Source organism: Gracilinanus agilis, chromosome 2 (genome assembly GCF_016433145.1).
Source record: "Gracilinanus agilis isolate LMUSP501 chromosome 2, AgileGrace, whole genome shotgun sequence".
Classification (NCBI taxonomy): Eukaryota; Metazoa; Chordata; class Mammalia; order Didelphimorphia; family Didelphidae; genus Gracilinanus; species Gracilinanus agilis.
The window spans coordinates 476,127,543-476,146,585 of NC_058131.1; the positions used below are offsets into that span (position 1 = coordinate 476,127,543).

The 19,043-nt window shown below is 36.1% G+C and overlaps 1 protein-coding gene across 2 annotated transcripts in view; it reads left to right on the forward strand.

Annotated features, from left to right (window-relative positions):
- PCNX1 (pecanex 1) overlaps nt 1-19,043 on the forward strand; it is a 220,483-nt gene that overhangs the window by 166,192 nt on the left and 35,248 nt on the right. For both annotated transcript variants that reach the window (XM_044664916.1, XM_044664917.1), the window contains 2 exons: nt 510-610; nt 11,743-11,893. In XM_044664916.1, coding sequence (XP_044520851.1) covers nt 510-610; nt 11,743-11,893 — 252 coding nt within the window. The remainder of the gene's footprint in view (nt 1-509; nt 611-11,742; nt 11,894-19,043) is intronic.

Genomic DNA, 19,043 nt, shown 5'->3' on the forward strand with positions numbered 1-19,043 from the left:
CTACTCTGTATACATATTGTAAGTTGGTCTTGGCTAACATAAAGGTAAAATTTACTTAAATGTGCTATTATTCTCATCTGATGGTAAATAAATTGATTATTTCTGAAACCTAAAACTGCTTGTCATATGCCAGACTTTCTCAATAATCCCTGTTGTAGTAAAAAAGTAAATTCGTCTATTATTACATTGAATATTTCTTTTGGGAGTGATTAGAAAAACTGACTTAAAAACTTTTCCATTTGGTAAATTATAAGACAAGAGTTTTTATTTTATAATATTTTTATAGTACCAGATTAAATTTCAAGATCCCAAAGTATCCATGGCTTATGTTAATGATTCACCTTTTCTTAGGACTAAATTTATTTTCATTAGGATTTTTATTTGAAGATAAATCTGGACAAACATTCCATTTTTTTTATCTCTTTCTACTTAAGAATGCTCTGTCCCTTCAGCCTGAGTTATTAATCATTTATTCCCTATTAACCACATTTTTTTCACTTTTTCCAAAGCCACTAGATGCAGATAAAGATTCCTCCTTAGTAACTCTTTGTTATGGACTCTGTGTTTTGGGACGAAGAGCTTTAGGCACTGCTGCCCACCATATGTCTAGGTAAGAAAATGCTTCTTTTTAAAGGAGATAATGGCATATATTCTATAACTCAAAAATGAATCCTCTCTTTGAAAGTATATCAGTATTTTAATTTGTTACAGAAATCTCTTCACCATTTTTATTGGTATAAATAGAGTACCTAGAAAGAGTTAATAGTCACATGACAGTGAAATTCATGCTAGTGGCACAAAGGGGTAATTACTTGATAAGAATTTTTAAAAATTTTATCTAGTAAATATTCTCATTTTATAATATATTTAGAGGAGGCAGTTAGGTGGCTCAGTGGATTGAGAACCAGACCCAGAGATGGGAGGTCTTAGGTTCAAATCTGGCCTCAGACACTTCCTAGCTTTGTGACCCTGGGCAAGTCACTTAACCCCCATTGCCTTAGCCCTTACCACTCTTCTGCCATAAAACCAATACCCAAAATTGATTCTAAGACGGAAGGAAAGGATTTCAAATAAATAAAAATAAATAAAATACAGTTAGGCCTGTTTCTTATTCTTTAATTATATTAAAACCACCATTTTATCACTCGAAATGAAATGAGAGTTTTAATTTCTTCATATAGCTGCCAAGTTAGTATTTGAAAAATATAGGACAGGTTGTACCATTCCCTTACTTTAAAATCTTTAATTGGGTTTCCGGGAAAATGACGGCTTAGATGGAATGAATCTTAAAACCTCCACACCCTTACACACCGAGATAGAAAACAATGCACTTTGAGAAGAAAGAGGACCAAATCTAAGAACAGGACAGAGCAGCGGAACCTTACTACAACACAACTAAAGAGGTACACCAAGAAAAAGGCTTTAATTCTTGAACTGTCTGGTCTCAGAGAGTAGAAGGGGAATCCCAGGACACCTCCCTCATGTGCTGTGTGGAGTCTCTAGTGGCCCGGGAAATCTCAGGGTGGGTGGACTCACTGGACCGTAGAGAGAGAGGGCCTTGCTGGCACCAGACTCAGGGAGTTAAACACAGGCACTGGAGAGGTGACTGGAGGAGAAACCCAGAGAAACACAGCAAAAAATGCCAGGAAGAAGGTGGCTTAGAGAGAGCCAACCCCCAGACCGCAGATAGCTTGGCTTCCTCATACCAAGATAGAGGACACAGGGCTTCAAGAGGAAAGGAAATCAGATCAAACACAGCAGACAGCGAAGGGGGACCCCACTGCTGGAGAGCTCAGTTCAGGGGGGAAAATGCTCCTTCTGGTCCCCCAAGGTTTTTTCTTTTGTTGTTTGTTTGTTTTTCCCTCCTCTCTGGGTTTTAGCCTCAGGGCAGATTAAGCAGTAAGATTAATCCAGTCAATACAGGATTAATCCCAACAATTGGACAGACAAGAAGTCTTCATAGGGCAGAGAAAGTAACTAGGAACCTCCATTGCAAGCTGGGGGAAGATCTTTAATCAAAGATCATTAAATATACCTGCTCAAACTAGCAGAACAAGGAAAGAAAAAAATAAGCAACAGAAAAAGAGAAAAGAAATGACAATTGACAACTTCTTTCAAGGAAGTGAAAAGAGAGCAAATGAAATAGAAATAGAAGATGAAGTAGTTCCACCAAACTAGACACAGGCTTTGGAAGATCTCAAAATTCTATTAACTCAAGAACTTCAGGAACTCAAAAAGTAATCGAGAAAGGCTAGAGAGGCTAAAGACAATTTGAAAAAAGAAATACATGAACTAAAAGAAGAAAGTAAAGTCTTAAAAGCCAGAATTGGCCAGCTTGAAAATGAAGCAAAAAAGGCAAAAGATCTACAAAGAAAATCAGACCAGAAGGAGAAAGATGACCAAAAATCCAGGGATGAAATTTAGTCTTTAAAAAGCAGAACTCAACAACAAGAAGCAAATGACTTCACAAGGCAGCAAGAATATATTAAAAAAATTTAAAAATGAAATATTTGAAGAGAATATGAAACACCTCATTGATTCAACCAAAGATCTGGAGAACAGAGCTAAAAGAGACAACTTAAGAATTATTGGTTTACCACAACATCACGATAAAAGAAAAATTTAGATAGCATCTTATAAGAAATTATCAGAGAAAATTGCCCAGAAGTTCTTGAACAAGAGGGAAGAGTGGAAATTGAAAGAATCCACAGATCACCTCCTACATTTAATCCACAATTGACAACTTCTAGGAATATTATAGTCAAATTCAAAAACTACCAGACCAAGGAAAAAATATTACAAGCTGCTAAAAAGAAGTCATTCAGATATCAGGGAACCACAGTTAGGATAACACAGGATCTGGCCGCATCTACATTAAAGGACAGGAAAGCTTGGAACACAATATTTCAGAAAGCAAGAGAACTGGGTCTGCAATCAAGAATCAACTATCCAACAAAACTAACTATATTATTGCAGGGGAAAGTATGGTTATTCAGTAAAATCGAGAACTTCCAAACATTCATCAAGAAAAAAAACCGGACTTAAACAGAGAGGTTGCTGCCCAAACCCAGAACTCAAGAGAATCAACATGAGATAATTAAGAGAATGGGGGGAGGAGAAAAAAATTCTTTTCTTTAAGGGACACAACAAGTTCAATCAATTTGTATCCCAAGAAGAAAAGAAGAATTGTCAAATATTAAAAAATTATTACCAACAGGGTAACTAGAAGAAATCCACATAGAGGGAACAGGGACAAACTGTATAGGATGAAATGTCAAGCGAGATATATACATATATATACATACATACATACATGTATGTATGTATATGTATGTATGTATGGGGGGAAGAAGGTTAATAATAAGAAAAATAGGGGAAAAAGGAATAAATTTATATTCCATTAAGAAGCATGTGGGACCAACAGGGAAAAATAAAAATACATTGTAAGGGTAAAGAGGTTAGAGAGAGGAAATATTCAATACTTAAGTGCATTGAAGTCAATTTAAAGAGAGAAGAACAATCAGATCCCTTGGGGCAGAGAATTGATTCACGCCCTATAGAGAAGTAGAAGGGTAACAAATGGACTGGTGGGGAGGGAAGCAATACTAGGGAGGGAGAGGGCTTGGGGGGGTGGAGCACGGAGTAGCTTTAAAGAACAACAAGAGGGGAATAAGAAGGGATGGGGGGAGAAAAGGAAGTACAAGAAGGGAGGGGATTATAGGAACTGATTAAAAACAAAACACTGGTATAGAAGGAAACAGTGAAAGAAGAAAGGACAGGACTAGGAGAGAGAATCAAAATGTCTGGGAATACACAGTTGATAATTATAACTCTGAATGTGAATGGGATGAACTCACCCATAAAACGGAAGCAAATAGCAGAGTAGATTAGAAACCAAAATTCTGCCATATGTTGTCTACGAGAAACACACATGAGAGACAGAAATGAGAGGATGGAGCAAAATCTATTCGGGTTCAAATGAGAAAAAGAAGGTAGGGGTGGCTATCATGATCTCTGACAGAACCAAAGTAAAAATAGATAAGGTTAAAAGAGATAGGGAAGGTAACTACATCCTAATAAAAGACAGTATAAACAATGAAGAAATATCAGTACTCAATATGTATGCACCAAACGGTATAGCTTCCAAATTTCTAAAGGAGAAGCTAGTGGAGCTCAAGGATGAAATAGATAGCAAAACTATACTAGTGAGGGACCTCAACCTTCCCCTATCAGATCTAGATAAATCAAACCAAAAAATAAATAAGAAAGAGAAAAGAGAGGTGAATGAAACCCTAGAAAAATTAAGAGTTAATACATATATGGAGAAAAATAAATAGGGACAAAAAGGAATACACCTTCTTTTCAGCAGCACATGGAACATTCACAAAGATAGACCATGTAATAGGGCACAGAAACATGGCAAACAAATGCAAAAAAGCAGAAATAATAAATGTAACCTTCTCAGATCATAGTGCAATAAAAATAGTTATTAGTAAGAATACATGGAGAGGCAAACCAAAATCTTTTGGAAATTAAATAATATGATTCTCCAAAATAATTTAGTGAAAGAACAAATCATAGAAACAATTAATAATTTCATTTAAGACAATGACAATGATGAGACATCTTACCCAAACCTATGGGATGCAGCCAAAGCAGTTCTAAGGGGAAAATTTATATCACTGGGTGTATATATTAACAAATTAGGGAGGGCAGAGATTAATGAATTGGGCATACAACTTAAAAAACTAGAAAATGAACAAATTAAAAATCCCCAGATGAAAATTAAATTAGAAATACTAAAAATCAAAAGAGTAATTAATAAAATCAAAAGTAAAAGAAATAGTAAATTAATAAATAAGACGAAGCTGGTAAAAGCAGATAAAAATAGACAAAATACTGATAAATCTAATTTAAAAAAGGAAAGAAGAAAACCAAATTAACAGTATCAAAGATGAAAAGGGAGACCTCACCTCTAATGAAGAGGAAATTAAGGCAATCATTAAAAACTATTTTACCCAATTATATGGCAATAAATATAGCAATCTAGGTGATGTGGATGAATATTTACAAAAATAGAAATTGCCTAGGTTAACAGCAGAAGAAATAGAATACTTTAATAATCCAATATCAGAAAAAGAAATTGGACAAGCCATCAAAGAACTCCCTAAGAAAAAATCGCCAGGACCTGATGGATTCACAAGTGAATTCTATCAGACATTCAAAGAACAATTAATCCCAATACTATACAAATTATTTGATATAATAAGGAAAGAAGGAGTCCTACCAAATTCCTTTTATGACACGAATATGGTACTGAATCCAAAGCCAGGTAGATCAAAAACAGAGAAAGAAAATTACAGACCAATCTCCTTAATGAACATAGATGCAAAAATCTTAAATAGAATACTAGCAAAGAGACTCCAACAAGTGATCAAGAGGATCATCCACCATGATCAGGTGGGATTTATACCAGGAATGCAAGGATGGTTCAACATTAGGAAAACCATCCACAAAATTGACCATATCAACAGTATAACAAACAAAAACACATGATTATCTCAATAGATGCTGAAAAAGCCTTTGACAAAATACAGCACCCATTCCTATTGAAAACCCTGGAAAGTATAGGAATAGAAGAACCTTTCCTAAATATAATAAACAGTATATACCTATAACCATCCACAAGCATCATATGCAATGGGGATAAATTAGAAGGCTTCCCAATAAGATCAGGAGTGAAACAAGGATGCCCATTATCACCTCTATTATTTAACATTGTACTAGAAACACTAGCAGTAGCAATTAGAGAAGAAAAAGAAATTGAAGGTATTAAAATAGGCAATGAGGAGACTAAGCTATCACTCTTTGCAGATGATATGATGGTATACTTAAAAAATTCTAGAGAATCAACTAAGAAGCTTGTAGAAATAATCAACAACTTTAGCAAAGTTGCAGGATACAAAATAAGTACACATAAATCATCAGCATTTCTATACATTTCCAACACATCACAGCAGAAAGAGGTAGAAAGAGAAATACCATTTAAAATCACCCTAGACAATATAAAATACTTAGGAATCTATCTACCAAAACAAACACAGGAATTATATGAAAACAACTACAAAACACTTTCCAAACAGTTAAAACTAGATCTAAACAATTGGAAAAACATTGATTGCTCTTGGGTAGGACAAACTAACATAATAAAAATGACCATTCTACCCAAATTAATTTACCTATTTAGCGCCTTACCTATCAAACTACCAAAAACCTTTTTTACTGAATTAGGAAAAACTATAACAAAGTTCGTTTGGAATAACAAAAGATCAAGAATATCAAGGGAAATAATGAAAAAAAATGTGAAGGAAGAGGGCCTACAAGTACCCGATATTAAACTGTAGTATAAAGCAGCGATCATCAAGAACATTGTACAAAGAGACCAATACACTGTGTTAAAATAGAATGTAATGGACTTCTGTACTAGCAGCAATGCAATGACCCAGGACAATTCTGAGGGACTTATTGAAAAGAATGCTACCCACATTCAGAGGAAGAACTACAGGAGTAGAAACAGAAGAAAAACAACTGCTTGAACACATGGGTTGAGGCGGACATAATTCAGGATGTAGACTTGAAACTACCACACCAATACAACTATCAACAATTTGGAAATAGGTCTTGATCAATGACACACATTAAAACCAGTGGAAATGTGAGTTAGCTATGGGGTGGGGAAGTTTGAGGGGGTGAAGGAGAAAGTAAAAACATGAATCATGTAACCATGGAAAATTTTTCTAAAAATAAAAAAATTAATTAAAAAAAATCTTTAATTGTCTCTATCACTTCTAGAATAAATGTGAACTTTTCACTCTGTCTTTTAAAGCCCTCCACAATTTGTATCTCATGTTTTTCAGACATTTCATTTAACTCGCCTTCACATACTCTACATTTATGCATTGTTGTTATTGTTGAGTCAGTCAGTGTCTGACTCCCATTTGGAATTTTCTGGGTAAAGATACAGAAGTAGTTTACCATATCTTTTTCCAGCTCATTTTACAAATGAATAAACAGGGTTAAGTGACTTGTTCAGAGTCATATAGCTAGTAAATATATCTGCGACAGGATTTGAACTTAGGAAGATGAGTCTTCTTATTCTAAGCCTAGTACTGTATTTACTGCATCACGAACTGCCCGCACATTCATGCTCATTGTCCTTTTTGTGGTTCCTCCAGTTTGGCCTGCCAGCCTTCATCTGTGCTTTTGTGCAGGCTGCCCTTTATATTTATAATATACTCTAATTATCTCTGCTTGTTAGTATACCCGATAACCTGCAAAGCTTAGCTCAGATGCCATTTCCTGTGGAAGGTCATTGTTAAACTAACCTTATCCTCTTCACACCTCTCATTGTATAATGCCCTCTCTGTTCTGGCATGTAGAAATAGGAAAGATCTATCATTTCTATAATGTATATAACTCCATTCAATGATACTGATCATAATCCACCTAAGATAAATAAATTCTAGGCAATTGTCTGAGGCAAATTGAGGCTGTGACTTGTTCATACAGATAATAAATATTAGAGGCAAAATTTTAACCCCAAGTCTTCCTGACTCCAAGCTTAGCACTCTGTCCACTATGCTATGATGTCTATATCCCTACTAATATTGGTTCATATTTATTTACTTGTGTATATGTTGTTGAAAACTCCTTTAGAACAGAGGTTGACAGCTAGCATTATGTAATGCTTTTAAGGTTTATAAAGTGCTTTACAAGTATTATCTCATTTGATCCTCAGAACACCCCTAGAGTTAGGTGCTATTTTTATTATTCCCATTTTATAGATGAAGAAACTGAGGTAGACAGAGGTTAAGTAACTTCCCCAAGGTCACACATGTAGCTAGAAAGTTTTTTCCCCATCTAATCTTTAATCCCTGATGCAACTCTGAGCCCTTTTATGCCCTTGATCATATTGTAACTTGTATTCTGGTTTTGTGAATATATTTTATCTTCTCTTCTTTTTGGCATAACCTACTTTATTTTTTTCAGCTTTTGTAATTGATTTATTTATTTAGAATATTTTTCCATGGTTACATGATTTATGATTTCCCCCACTTCATCCCTACCCCACTCCTGAGCTGACAAGCAATTCCACGGGGTTACACGTGTATCATTGTTCAGAACTTATTTCCATGTTACTCATATTTGCAATAGAGCAATCTTTTGGCATCAAACCCCCAATCATATCCCCATTAAACCATGTGATCAATCATATGTTTTTCTTCTGTGTTTCTACTCCCACAGTTCTTTTTCTGGATGTGGATAGCATTTTTTCTCATAAATTCCTCTGGATTGCCCTGGGTCATTGCATTGCTACTAGTAGCAAAGTCCATTACGTTCTATTGTGCCACAGTGTATCCATCTCTATGTACAACATTCTCCTATTTCTGCTCCTTTCACTCTGCATCAATTCCTGGAGGTCTTTCCAGCTCACATGGAATTCCTCCAGTTCATCATTCCTTTCTGCACAATAATATTCCATCACCATCAGATACCACAATTTGTTCAGCCATTCCCCAATCGAAGGGCATCCCCCCCATTTTCCAATTTTTTGCCACCACAAAGAGTGCGGCTATAAATATTTTTGCATAAGTATTTTTCCTTATTATCTTTTTGGGGTACAAACTGTAATATCATTTTGCTATGGAAAATGGAGAACAGGATGAGTGACACTCAACAGTTTTAGAATTTAGAACCAACCCAGATACCATGAGCCAGAAGGCAAAAGCAGTTACTGCCAGGACTATAAAAGGGCGAAATTTGAACAAGGAGCTCTCTCATTCCCAAGAAGGGACCTGCTTGGTTGGGTGGGTAGGCCCAGCCAAATCTGCCTAGGTTACCTGCATCCTGTTCCAATAGTTATCACATCCTCAACTTCTGGACAAAGCTGTGCTATATATCAATCATTTGAACATCAGGGAAGAACAACATCGATTTTCAATCAATCTGGTTAAGGCCCAGGGAGCCATAGAGAGGAGAAACCTCTCCAGCAGACAGTCTCCAACCTGACTACTCTTTGATTGACAAACCCTGGTCATCAGCAGTTTAGTGAAGCTTTCCTTACACCTCTTTCCTCAAACCCTGTTCCTTTCCCTAAGTTGGTTATAATTAAATCCTAAAAGCTAACTTAGGTGAATGTCATCATTGTCCTAAGGATCACTGATCATATCCTTTGGATCTGAGGGAAAGGGATTGCTCAAGTAAAGTCAAATCGCAGTCATCGGCATTATCCACTTATTCTATAGTGTTATCCATCAACTTAAACCCAGGATAAGCAGTCAGAGAAACTGTGTGATCTATTTCACAGCTTCTCACTTAATCACTTATTCCTGGGCACTGTTGGTGGGAATTGGTATTTAGCTGAGTTTCAAATACTGTGTGGGACCTAGTGTTCACTACCACAACTTGGTGATTCACCTGGGCTTCTCGCGTTCACTCAGCTCAAGTCCTTATACCATCAGAGGATCTTGAGCCATCTCTCTATCAGACCCTATCCTGTATCATCATCACACCTATAACAAAACCCAGAAGTGGTATGGCTGAATCAAAAGGCAGGCATTTTTTTAAAGCCCTTTAGGCATAATTCCAAATTGCCCTCCAGAATGGTTAGATTAATTCACAATTCCACCAGCAGTGTTTGTGTCCCAATTTTGTCACATCCCCTCCAACATTTATCACTTTCCTTTGCTGCCATATTGGCCAGTCTGCTGGGTATGAGGTGATACCTCAGAGTTGTTTTTGTTTGCATTTCAATCTTTTCTTTTCTCAATTCCCTCATTATCCTATAAGGTCTTTGAGTTCTGGGACTATCAGATTTTTCTATGTATCTTCAGTGGTGGTTAAATAAAATTGTATCTTAATAAATTGTTCAATGTTTGAAAAGAGTAAAATTCTTTAGAATAAGATTCAAGATGTTTAAAAAAAATCATCCCATAAAATTGAGGCAAGCATACTTAGTAGTTTGTATGAAAAAAAAAAATTGGGCGATTTCCATGGATTATAAACTTAGTATGAGTCAACAGGATAGTACGATGGTCAAGAAAGTTAATGTTCTCTTGGGCTACAAGTAGAGAAGCACAGCTTCCAGGAATAAGAAGGGAATAATCCCACTGTATTTTGCCCTGGCGAGATCACTCAAACAACACATGCATGTGCTCAAAAATATCAAATAAATGGAAGGTCACTTAGTTAGGAGTCACCAATAAGGTGAGGTAGTAGGAGGTGGTCAGAAGAAAGACCTAATATAGAAAGTGGGAGTTGGGCTGAGGGATATTAAGAGACTATAGTAAATATGGTTTGTGTTCCAAGCAAGGAAGATCAATAGCCTGTGCAAATAGGAGAGATGGAATATCACGTATCCAAAATTTTTAAAAGACCAGTTTGGGTAGAACAAACTAATTGAAAGGGATTAATGTATTTATAGTAAGCTTCAAAAAATGTGTTGGGGTAAAATTTTGAAAGATTTTAAATTGCCAAACACACAACTGCATCCTGCAGTCAATTAGGGAGACACTGGAGACCTATTAGTTAGACCTGCCCTTTAGGAATATCCTTTTGACAGTTGGATGAGGGGGGATATTTTGGCAAGGGGAGAGACTTGTGGCAGTTAAACATCTGGAGTAAGATTTTCATTCCGGATGTCACAGTTTAGAAAGGATATTGTTAAACTAGAAAATGGCCATGGGAGGACAGCCAGGATAGTAAAGCACCTAGAGTCCCCATGCGTGTTACATAAGGAATAGGTGAAATAACTGGGAATGTCAGAAGAAAAGGCTTGGAGGGGCATAACTGTCTTAAAATATCTAGAGGGCTTTCATGTGGAAGAGGGATTAGACCTATTCTGCTTGGTCTTTACCAAACCACTCGCAATGGGTGGAAATTGTAAGGAAGCAGATTTGGCTTCATGTTAGGATAACTGCTTTTTTTTAAAACCCTTACTTTCCATCTTATAATCACTACTGTGTATTGATTTCAAGGCAAAAGACCAGTAAGGGCTGTGCAGTAGGGGTTAAGTGACTTTTGCCTGGGTCACCCAGCTAGAAAGTATCTGAAATCAGATTTGAACCCAAGATTTCCCGTCTCTGGGCCCGATTCTCTTTCCACTGAAATATATTTACTATAGCTGCCCCCATGTTAGGACAACTTTGTAATGATTAAAGCCATTCCACATCAGTAAAATGTATTGCTTCTTGATTTCGTGTGTCTTTAAGCAGAGACTTTATAAGCATTTGTCAGGTATGTTGTAGATTGGATTCTTTTGGGCCATTGGTGAAACAAGATGGTTTTCACTGAGGTTCCTTTCAATTCTAAAATCCTTGTTAACATTTATATAGTGCTTTAAGGTTTGCAAAGTGCCTTACATGTTATTTCATTTGCACCTGAATTCAACCCACCCTCCATTTATTTGTGTCTTCCTATGTGCCTACCTTTTAGTTCTACTGCTTTTTATATAAGTAATTTAAAAGAATGTAAGTATATATTGTTTCCTGACAAAGAAAGGTATCTTTAAAACTAGAGCAATTTTAAAAATACATTATTTTCTATGATTATGCTTGATACTTTATTTCTTTTAGTCTTTTTTTTTCTTGGTTTAAGTTGTAGACATATAACCAGTTTTTTTATTCTGATGTGTTACAGAAGGGATTTAAAAAATATATGTCTTTCTCTTTCCAATAATCGCAGTAATTTAGAGTCCTTCTTGTATGGCTTACACGCCTTATTTAAGGGAGACTTCCGTATTTCTTCAATCAGAGATGAATGGATCTTTGCTGACATGGAATTACTAAGAAAAGTGGTAGTCCCTGGCATCCGGATGTCACTTAAACTTCATCAGGTAAGAAAATTAAATAATTAAGTTACCCTTAACCCATACTTAAGTTAAATTCTCTGTATCTGCTTTCCAGATCTGATACATCAATAGGCAATAAAAATATATTTCTGTAATACCAAATCCTTCACAGTTGTAAGTCATAACATGGTTTCCATTGTAAGCAGCTTTCTTTTCTTACCCTCAAATAATTATTGAATTTTGCAAAGACTTCTTAACAGTTATACAAAATTAGAACAGAACTATTTTCATTTGACTAATGCTTTTATAAAATGTGCTGACACTCATATGGCTCAGTTGATAAGAGTCCCTGGCCTGGGATGAGGAAAATCTGAATTCAGATCCTCCCTTAGACACTTACTTAGTTATGTGACCCTGAGCAAGTCACTAAACTCTGATGAGTAATTAAGTGTTAAAAATATAGTAAGTGTGGCAGCAAAGTAAATTACTAAATTTAGTAGACTCAGTATTGGGTAAATTAGGATAATAACAGCTATTCATCCTATATGGGCAATTGATGAGTAGGCTAAGATTTTTTGTAAGTGTGTTTGATTAAGGCCTCCTCATTCACCTAAAATAGTTGATAGGATGCTTAGGGATATAAGTACTGGTATATTTAAAGATGGTGGAATCTGATATAGGACTGAGTTTGGAGCAGTTTTTTGTCAGGTGAGTATAAGATAAGGGAGGGATGTCTTAGGTGACTTCTGGGACTCCAAAGTGGAAAGGAGCAAGTCCTTTTTTTTATAGCTAGGGCTAACGTTATTAGAAGTGATGCTCATTGATTAGAGATTTAGAATAGGGTTCATTGGTTTGTTATTGAGGCATTGTAAATAATAGAAAATATAACAATTATAGATGCTGTGGCTTGGGTTAAGTATTTCATTGTGGATTTTGAATTACGTGTGTGGTTCAAGTAGTTTATTATTGTAATAATGGCTAATGTGTTAATTTCTAGACCTATTCAGACAGTCAGTGGTTACTAATTAGTGTAATTGATGTACCTATAAGTAGGCTAAATAAGATAAGTATTAGTATATAGGGAGACATTAGTGTGAGAAGGATCTAAACCAAATTTTGGGGATATAGGCCTGATAGCTTATTTAGCTGACCTTATCAGAATGTGGTATAAAGGAAACACATAGAATTTTGAGTTTTTAAATGTAGGTTCAATTCCTATTGTTCTAGAAATAACTTAAACCCCTACATTTTATCCTACTAAGATAATTCTTTTATCAGACATATTTCTTATATTTGTAGAGGAATGCTTGATAATATGCAATTGGAATAGAGATGAATCATAAGCAGAATGCTATTGTAATTGGTAGGAATTTTTTCATAATTAGTATATTACTTGGTCATATCAAAATTGGAGATATGATGCTTGAATTCATAAAAAGGCTACTATTAGGAATACTTTTTTAAGTATGAAGGTTGTCGTATTAAGGTAAGGGAAGTTGTAATCAATATAGATGAACCTAGAAAGACGATAGTTGTTATGGCATTTATTGCAATAATATTAGCATATTCTGCTAGGAAAAATATGGTAAGTGGTCCTATAGTGAATTGTCCTGCAGTGTATCCTACATTGAAGCCTGATTCGAGTTCTGATTCTCCTTCTATCAGATCAAATGGAGCTCGAATTGTTTTGAATAGTGTGGAAATATTATGGGTAAGGGTCATGTTGAGGTGATTAGACATGTGTTTTCTTGGGTAATTGTTAGGTTTTTTTTAGGGTGAAAGAGCCATTAATAAGTATAATAGAGAGTAAAATAATAGTCAATGTTACTTCATATGAAATTGGGCAACTGCTCACAAGGCTCTAATTAGGGCTTACTTGGAGTTTGATGCTCATCCTGATCATAGGATTGAGTAAACTGATAGTCTGATAGGGCTAGAATAAATAAGAGTCTTAGGTTAAGGTCAATTAGGGTTTGGGGTATAGGTAGTGGGATTCAGATAGTTAGGGCCAAAATTAGGGCTAGAATTGGTGCAATAATAAATATTGAGATTGATGATGACATAGTGGTTCTTTTGAAAATAGCTTTACTGCATCTGCAAAGGGTTGGAAGATACCATATGGTCCAGTGATGTTTAGGCCTTTTAGAAATTTTATATAGCCTAGTACTTTTCATTCATTTTGTGTTAAGAAGGCCACAGCTAATAAAATTGGAATATATAAATTAATAAGTTAATTATAAACATGTGTTAAGGAGAGGGCTTGAACCCCTGATTATAAAGACTTAAGTTTTATGCAGTTACCTGCTCTGCCACTTTTAATAGAGTAAATAATTAGTTTTAAGGTGCATTAGTAATATTGGCCTTATTTCTCTTGTCCTTTCATACTGGGAGAAATAAATATATAGATAGAAACCAACCTGGATTTCTCCAGTCTGAACTCAAATCACATAGGACTTTAATTATTGAACAAACGAACCTTTAATAGCTGTTGCACCATTGGGGTGTCCTGATCCAAATTGAGGTCACAAACCCTTATTGTCAATATGGGTTCTTAAATAGGATTGCCCTGTTATCCCTGGGGTAACTTGTTCCATTGATCAAAATTTGGGTCAATTACTGGCTTTGTTGCACTTAGATTGGTTAATCTGTGTTATGTCATTTGGAGATTATTTAATGCACTGAGTTCACCCCAACCGAAGATTATAATTTAAATGTTTTTATGTTAATCCCTCATTTTCCTCATCTATAAAATAAGCAGGAAAAGAAAATGACAAACCATTCCACTATCTTTGTCAAGAAAACCCCAAATCAGTTTGCAAAGAGTTGAGCATGACTGAAACAACCAGAAAACAATGGAAACATGATTTTTATTTTTAACAATTCCTTACCTTTCATCTTAGAATCAATACTATGTATTGATTCTAAGAGAGAAGAGGGTTAAGGGCAAGGCAATGGGGGTTCAGTGACTTGCCCAAGGTCATAGAACTAGGAAGTCTCTGAGGCCATATTTGAACCCAGGAAACCCAGTCTTTAGGCTTGAATCTCAAACCACTGAACCATCTAGTTCCCCCTAAATGAAACATGATTTTTAACAAATTTTCTCTTAAAATAGAGAAGTCATCTTCCTCTCATTTGTGATGGGTAGTGGGAAGTCTTCTTGATGAATAGCAAGATGTTAAATAATAGACCACATTCTCTATAGTTTCTAACAGTTTTCTTTTTTTGAAGTGAGATTTATAGTAGAAGGAAGCTTTATCTATTGGTGAACTTGAAAAGAATAATTTGTGGTAGATGATCTGGGATCAAGAGAATCTTCTCACTCAGATATGTTTTTCCAGTTCATTTGGTTATCTCATCTCTCTCTCACTAGAACCTATACTTTGCCCCTGGGACTCTGGATTTTATAACTGAAGAACCTTTATTCTCTTTCTCTGATCCTAGCCTCCAAAACACTTCCAAGCTTTCCCAAAACATCTCTGAATGCCCACCCTCTTGCTCCCATTTGTTTTGTCATCTTCTATTAGAATATAAGCTTCTCGAGGGCAAACTGTCTTGCTTGATTATATTTGTATACTCAGCTTTTAGCTTAGGACCTGGAACATAGTGCTTAATAGATACTTTCCCCCCACCCCCTTCTATTCATTGATCATGCTTTCCCTTGGGTGAATGTTAGCTAACTCAAAACACAATAAAACCTGCTCCCTAGAGTATGACAGCCATTGTTGAATTACAAATTTCATTTAAAACATTACTTGGAATAAAGATTACTTTGAGGAGAGTTAGTCTTAGTTTAACAGTCTTTACAGAGTAATGAAATGCTATTGATGAGGCCAACTACAGCTTTAAGAGCCTCTAGGTTCTTTAGAGAATATACTGCCAAATTAAGTACCAACATTTCTAATAACTCAGCTTGACAATGTTATCAGATCTGATCATGGAGACCATGATTTAAGTCATTAAAATGCATCTGCTGAGCTCAGACCTCATTGTGCCTATATTATGCTTTTGGAATAAAGGTTGAATTGCTCACTAAATGATTTGACTATAGTCTAAATGTTTTGATTAAGTTGTTAACTTCACAAATTAATGTTAAAAGCATTATTAAAATGAAGTTATGGGGCAGCTGGGTAGCTCAGTGGATTGAGAGTCAGGCCTAGAGATGGGAGGTCCTAGGTTCAAATCCGGCCTCAGAACTTCCCAGCTGTGTGGCCCTGGGCAAGTCACTTGACCCCCATTGCCCACTCTTACTACTCTTCTACCTAGGAGCCAATACACAGAAGTTAAGGGTTTAAAAATGTAAAAAAAAAAAAAAATGAAGTTATAAAAATTTTTCTGTGAGAAATGGAGCATTATTTTAAAGATACCAGTAGAGAATGGGGAAAGTCCATTTGGGTTTAGGTAAATTTAACTGATTAAGGATTCTAGCCTGAAAACAAAAATGGGATTTAAAAAATGAAAAGACTGGTAGTTTAGGTTAAAACATTTTAGCAAAGAAAAAAATTAATCAATTGATTATTTTATTACAGATATCTACATGATGAGAAATAATTTTTGCTTGGCAAAATTCTCCAAATGCTTGTGAAATAAATAGGGACATACTGTATTTCTCAGTTATGTAAAAGAAGAAATTTTAAACATTGTCCCTTAGCATCATATCTGTACTATTTTCCACTGGGCTCCTTTTCTTCAGTCTTCTGTACGCATTGTATAATTAAGTTTCCTGAAATGGTACTTTAATCATGTCACTCCCTAGCTCATAAAACTTCCATTGTGTTTCTTTTTTTTTTAATCCTTACTTTTGTCTTAGTAACCACTCTTAAGACAGAAGGGCAAGGACTAAGCAAATGGGGTTAAGTGACTTGCCCAGAGTTACATTGCCTAGGACCATTGTGTTCCTTATTAGATTAAATTCAGACCCTGTGCCATGACATTAAAGACTCTTGTTATTCAGTTGTTTTTTAGTCATTTGCAGGGTCACATAGCTAGCAAATGTCTGAGGCTAGATTTGAACTTACAAAGATCACTCTTCTTGACTTCAGGCCTAGTACTCTATCCACTGTGCCATCTAGCTGCCCATATATTTTTATACTGACTTATTTGTCATCTCTACTCCCCTAGGTACCAACCAAATTAGCTAATTCAGTTTCTGCCTCTGAAATGCTTTATGCTGTTTCACCCCTGCATATGTGCTTCTCTGCCTAAAATTCCTTGAATTCCGGCCTCTTGAAATGCCAATCATCAGGGTCCATACAGTCCAGATTTTACTCCCCCACCCACCCAGCATTAATGAAAGAAGCATTATATTCGGAAAAGGCTGAAAAAATTGTAGATTACTTTATTGAGCCCTGTACTTGGGAGTATAATTATGGGTATGGTCTAATGATGGTAGAGTCTGAAACCTTTCATTTTGGAGGAAGGAATCTAAGGCTAATAACTACTAAGTCTTTTTCCTCTTTGAGGTACAGGGCTGTTGGGCTAAGAAGAATAAGGGAATATCCTCAAGTAGACCCCACACACAGACTCTGCTGCTCCCCAATTGATCTTTAAGACATCAGATATCTAAGACAAGAAGAAGCCATTTACTGTCTTGTTGTATCTTTGGCTATAGCTTGCCAAAGGCAATTATCACCAATCATAGAAGCATTAAATTACTTGACAGCCCTGTTGATCACACTGCAGTCTTGTGACTAAGAGTCAGTATGGCTTCATAAAGACAGGATCAAGACTGCCTAAACTCATTTTCTTTTTTTGATAAGGTTATTAGACTTGTAGATCCAAGGAATGAATGTCTTGTTGTTGTTGTTTTTGTCATTGATCCCTGTCCTACTCTTCATAATGTTGTGAGGAAGATAAGATTAGTTATTGATTAAGTATTAAGATATATCTAGCAGGAAGGAGCTGGAGCTGGGAATTCCAGGATGGAATGAGGGAGCAGGAAGAAGTGACTTGTGCTCTGGGAAGGACTCCATTGGGGGTTAACACAAACTGTGGTTAGCCCTGGGAGCACTCAGAGTAAAAGGACATCCTGTATCCTGATTTTCCCCTGGGATCCTGAGTGGTGGCATCTAGCAAAGAGAGAAGATCAACAGTCCTGTGCCAAGGAAAAGGAGAAAGTTTTGAGATCTGGTGGACAGCGTTTCAAGCAAAACCCTCCCTACTTGGTACCTGAGACCACCTTGGCTCTTAGCATCCAGAGATCATCAGTGGATTGCAGTGAGAATCCCAAAGCCACAAAGCCCCTAGCTGAGCTGCTTATGCCTGGCAGGTTCCAGGTCTGAGGCAGTCACCCAGAGACTCCACTGCTCCTTGGGCCCTGTCAGTTTAGATTACTAAGTTAGTGTAGAAATAAGTCTTCCCTTTCCCTGTGGGTTATGTCATTAGATTTAAGGTTTTAGAGTAGATATTCCTATCCCACCTTTTAGTTGTTCATAATTAAACCCAGTTATAGCCTGTTACCTTGTCTGTTGAATTCAAAGCCTCTGGCCAGAGTGACAGTTGGCTAACTGTCCTTTTTCAGTTAGGAGCAGCTTGACTGTTCAAGTCTTCATGTCCAGGTTTAGTCTCTCATAAATCCCAGTGTGTGTGTTCCCACAAACCACTTAGTTTATTTATAATATCCCTGGTGACCCCATTACCTTTACTTATATTTTCTACAATAATCTTGTGAATTATAGCATGTCAGGCCTTTCTGTCCTCCACTGTCTCCCCAAGTCTGTCTAGGTTCATGTAAATTAATCCCAGGACTTTATCTCCTCTGCTGTCCCTTTCACGTTTTACCTTCAATCTTTCCCAACTTCTGGTTGTTTTTTTCCAGTGCATCCTGTCTTCTCATTCTGTGGCCAAAGTATTTAAGCTTTAGCTTCACAACATTTGATCTTCAAAAAATAATATTAATTAATTACTTTAAATATTGACTCTTTGCTATCCAAGGGACTCTCAAAAATCTTTTCCAGCACCATGATTAGAAAAGCATAATTTTCAGTGCTCAGTTTTCTTTATAGTCCAATTCTTATAGCTATATATCACTACTAGAAAAACCATTTTTAGAGAAATCAGCTTTGAGCATACAGTTTTTTGTTAGCAAGGTAATGTCTCTGCTTTTTAGTGTGTTCTCTTTTGCCATAACTTTCCTTCCAAGGAATAAGCACCTTTTAATTTAATGGTTGCTTTCACTGTTTGCAGTGATCTTTGAGTG